At 38.2% G+C, this 4875-nt stretch overlaps 1 protein-coding gene across 1 annotated transcript; it reads left to right on the top strand.

Moving 5' to 3' along the window:
- The first annotated feature begins 1027 nt into the window (after nucleotides 1-1027).
- On the top strand, nucleotides 1028-3222 carry id3 (inhibitor of DNA binding 3). Its single transcript, XM_086095022.1, has 3 exons — nucleotides 1028-1430; nucleotides 1537-1611; nucleotides 2747-3222. The coding sequence occupies exons 1-2, from the start codon at nucleotides 1116-1118 to the stop codon at nucleotides 1588-1590; spliced, it is 369 nt and encodes a 122-aa protein (XP_085951148.1). The 5' UTR covers nucleotides 1028-1115; the 3' UTR covers nucleotides 1591-1611; nucleotides 2747-3222.
- The last annotated feature ends 1653 nt before the right edge of the window (nucleotides 3223-4875 follow it).

Raw genomic sequence — 4875 nt, 5'->3', positions numbered from 1 at the left:
TGTTGAGACAGCATTTGACAGTTTTTATGACTCAAGAAACTGTGGAGGGAAGTTTCTGTGTGCTGCAAAAAAGGAATAAATAAAATTGGTTAATAAAAGGCATTCAAAGTACTATATACCCCCCCCCCCCCCCCCCCGCAATAGAACATATAAAAAGTAAAATTAAATAAATATTTACACTACCATTGCAATAATAACGGTATTGTAAAATAAAATATATACATTAACTCATTTAAAATAAAAATAATGGAAATATTATGTAATAGCATAAAGAGTAAATGATTGAAATTGTTACAAATAAACACGTTTAAAATAAATAACATTTTCAATGCAAGAGTGAAATAAATCTTCCAAATAAATATATATATTTTTTAAACATGTTCCAAATAATAAAAATATTGAAAATAAAATAGTACAAAATATTTTGAGAAGACAATTAAAAATGTTTTATTTATCTAACATACTCATTTTGATCCCACAAGGTGGGAGTTCAAGTATCACATTATGGCTTGTAAAGCAATTAGAAAAGTACATAAGTGAGCATTCAGACAACTTTATTTATCCCACAATGCATTAAGCATGCCATTCTTTTAACTCTATTATTATTATTTAAAATAAATAAATAAATAGAATAAAACTAAATAGGAATTGTCTGTAAAAGCCCACAAACTTTAACCCACAAATGTCTACAATATATAACTTGTTTTTGTAATCAATATTTTTAATGACTTCAATATGGCACCTCAGAGTTTGTACAAACTTACAAAAAAAAGCTATCCATCTATATTTCTTTTAGGAAAATAACTTACATTGAAAATAAAAACAGCTTTCAATAATATTCCAACATGTTTTACCTGGAAACGGTAATTGATTGACAATCCAGGTCGCATTTCCTCATTCTTTACTACCACGACCACTAGGCGGTATCGGCCAATGAGAAGCCGCCTCTATTCGCTTTCCGCCAATCAGAAAGTGCCGCTCGTGAATAGGCGTGGTCTGGCGCTTGCTGTATATAGCCGTACTGTAAGCGCTCGTCTTGACAGCGACGCGAGCTCCACTCACCAAGGCGGAAGTCGACAAACCGTGAAGACGCTTCATATTTCTCCAAGTCCGCCATGAAAGCCATCAGTCCCGTTCGCTCAGGGAGGAGCTGCTACAAGGCCGTGTGCTGCATTTCGGAGCGCAGCTTGGCTATCGGCCGGACGACGAAGCAGCAGCAGCAGCAGCAGCAACAGCAGCAGCACGCGTGCGTGGATGTGCCGGCAGGCGACATGAACGACTGCTACTCGCGGTTGGCGGCGCTGGTGCCCAGCATCCCCCGCAACAAGACGGTGAGCCAGGTGGAGATTCTGCAGCACGTCATCGACTACATCTTCGATTTACAGATCGCCCTAGAGGCCGAAGAGACCCCGAGGCTCTTGTCGATAAAGGTAAGCAGGTTCGGACTGCTAAGTCATCTGATGATATTGATTAATTTGGGTGCAAACATAAAATAAGTCGTAAATGTAACGGGAGTTTTGTTGGGTCTTCTTCTAGACTGCTGACCTGACGAGGACTTTCTCCAAAGATGAAGGACGTTTGTGCCTTTAGGATGTATCATGCCTGATCATGGTAGGTACTGCTGCTCCCATTTATCTTTATTAGTCCTACTTTGAGTGGGAAACATCATCTATATTCTGTCATTGGGGATAGATCAGGGGTGAGCAACATACAGTGCGGGGGCCAATCTGTGGGCCGCAAGAAAGTATTTTTCACAATCAGCCATCTAAAAAACGAAGGAACTTTTTCTTAATTACTTGTAAACCACAAATTCTACTCATAAAGAATTCATTATAATAAACATTTCTTTCAATGAGAAAAAGGACGATGAGATTTTGAATGGAGACACAAAATGGTTGTCGTTGACCTGCTGATTTTGACCTTTTTCATCCCATTTCCGAGTGTGTTTTGAATATACAACAAGACTACGGTTCTTGTTGAGACAGGATTTCAATGTAGAAATCAGTAAGACTCTCCCTAGGACATTGTGTTACAGTACCTTAGATGCAACTTCCAAGTCCATAATCAATTTATGAATAAATGCTGTATAAAGTGGCTTTTTATACACTTTTTGGTAGTAAAAGTGCAAAACCTTTCATCCGCTCCGTGTATAAATTGACAGCTATTGAAATACATTTTTGAAACCAAATGTGCATTTTACAGAATTTTTATTTTTTTTTAAAGAATGATTTTAAAATACTTGGAAAAAATGGGGGTAAACGAGTTTACTATATGCTTTTCCACTGTACACTATTTCTGAACTTTTTTGGTTTTGCATGATGGTCCATTTAAAATACTCTCACCCCTTCCTAAAAGCTAACAAAACCTAGCAAAAATAATGGAAAAACAGCATTTTAGTCTCTTAACTGAGAGTGATTCAAATGTTTTCCCTGCTGTTACAAAGCTAAGGAGCTTACTTTGTTTTATTTGGGGGGGGGGGGGCAGTGGAATGGTGCGGTTGTCCATGTGAAATCACTTCAAAAACCAGCTTTGGGATAAAGCATCCCATTGATATGCGTGAACAATCCAGAGCGGCGGCTAATTAAGCGAGGCCCGGGTTCCATTTGTAAGCGGATTCATCGCTATCTGCCCGGGGTTAATGAACGCTCCACGCTCGGCGCCAGTCTGTCTGCGGCGGCGAGGGAGGGAGGGAGGGAGGAGGATGAGGAATCTTGACTTGACTTTTTCTTTCCTTCTCTCCATGCAGGTGCAGGGAAACACATGTCTCCACTTCACTGCAGGCCAGAAGAGCACAAGAGGGGGGGTCAAGAGAGAGGGTGGGATAGGTATGCAGACGAGATGGAAAGCGCTGACTGTTTTTCTGCTCGTTCCGTCCGGGATGGACACATCAACACACCAAAGCTTCATCAGGCCTCCATTTTGGACCCGTTCCTATACTGCACCTTCAAATATTTGCATTCCAGCCGTCACTCCTGTTTGTTTTATCACCTCCATACAACACCTGTACATATCTATCAGGTGCATATGCGAGGTTTCTTTTTTTTTTATTATTATAACAATCCAGAACTCTATACTAGAGTTACTTGTAAACTGTCTGCGGGGATTGTTGTGTTATTTCCGCAGACGATATTCCAATGAGTTTCATAAACTCGTTATTGTAAAGTTTTTGTTGTGTGTAATATGCTGTTTTGTCATGAAATAAACAATTTCAAACAAACAAAACAGGATGGTTTGATGCATGTGGTGTGAAGGCTTAGAGCGGTGTGGCTACCACAGGATGTGTATGGGTGGAAAATCAATCGAAAAAAAGTTGGAGGTTTTGTGGATTTGGTGGGGTTTCCTGTGTATTTATTAAGACTTTCCAAAGTGTGTTATTTGAAAATTGGATTTGTGGATGTTTTGTGTCTCGATTGAACAGTTACAGCACATTTGATTTTATTGAAATTTATAATTCGATTGGATGGGATTTGATTACATTTTTATTATGTATATGAAAATATTTGCATAAATCAGCAAAGCAAAAATAAAACTACAAACTACTATTGATAAAATATACTGTCATGCTGCAGTACCAATGTGCAATGGAGCTTTCTTTATTTAAAAAAAGTAAAAGTGAAAATGAAAATAACAGGTCATGTGAAAGTAAAAGTATGCTCTACGATGCACCTGTTAAAGTGGGCACTGCTTGTATGACGTCACCAAAATGACTCAAACATCTGATTAGAATGTCCTGAAGCATGCAAATATTTTGGCATACAGCGACAAAACAAAACACTAACGTTTTAAAGGCGTTGTATTTTTTCCCCTTTTTTCAAAAAAATTATCAATCATACCCCCTGGTGGCATAAGGTGGAATTACTGACCAACTAACTGGTTCCTGCTATTTAACAAGATTGGAGCCATTCATTCACTCTCTATCAAAATGTCTTATTGTCAATTGTTATTATAATTATCTCACCAATAAATAATAATAAATCAATCAATAAGATGTAAAATGGCAAACAAAATTAGCTTCAGTAGAGCCGAGAAGTAGGGTTATGGCTCTATCTAGTGGTATCAAGGATTTATTTACTCCACTCTTTGCCAGAGCCGTAGCTCTTTATACAACACTGACATCTAGTGGTAGTAGTGAGATCCACTCGGCAGTATCACATGCATACTGTAGAAGTCATGTGAGGCGGCATATGCTTGCTAAAATGTATTTATTTATTTTCTATTTACGACGTGTAACTAATTATGGTGCTCATGAGTAGGACTGCTTAGGCCCAGAGTTTGTGTACTCTCTTCGTGCTTGTGTGGGTTTTCTCCAGTTACTTTAGCTTTGTCGACATAGATACAAGATATACCAAATTGTACCACAAGACATTCACACACACAAACAATAAACTTTTAGAGACTTGCTAATTAAACCACTGAGTGCTGCTGCTGTTTATTTAATTATTAAGTTGTTGTTATTGTTGTTGTTTAGTTAAAGTTGCAATATGGAAGCTTTTCCCCAAAATAACTTTACAATAAGCTTTTTATTTGACAATTTATGAGTGAAACGCCTTCTAATTAGTAGGTTAACGCCTTAGCTGTTCACAATTGGTACTCCTGCAAGCCTCTGGCCAATAGTTTTCAAACAGGAATCCGGTTAGAATTTCCCGCGCCCTGTCTGCGGATGTGACGTAATATGCGTGTTGTGTATATGAAGAACGGTATATGCAGTTTCATTTTTTGTCAGCAGGTGGCAGTAGCGATTCGAAATGGAATATTCTACGTTCAGTAGCTTTAAAGACCCTGTTGAGTGTTTTGAGTGATTTTGTTTTTAAATACATTCACTATGTTTAAAGATAGGTGCTGAAAACATGTAAAGACTGAGAACGCTAGCTTGCT

The sequence above is a fragment of the Leptonotus elevatus genome, chromosome 14 (assembly GCF_054856555.1).
Source record: "Leptonotus elevatus isolate MCC_2025b chromosome 14, RoL_Lele_1.0, whole genome shotgun sequence".
Taxonomy (NCBI): Eukaryota; Metazoa; Chordata; class Actinopteri; order Syngnathiformes; family Syngnathidae; genus Leptonotus; species Leptonotus elevatus.
This window is presented reverse-complemented; position numbering and strand designations above follow the sequence as displayed.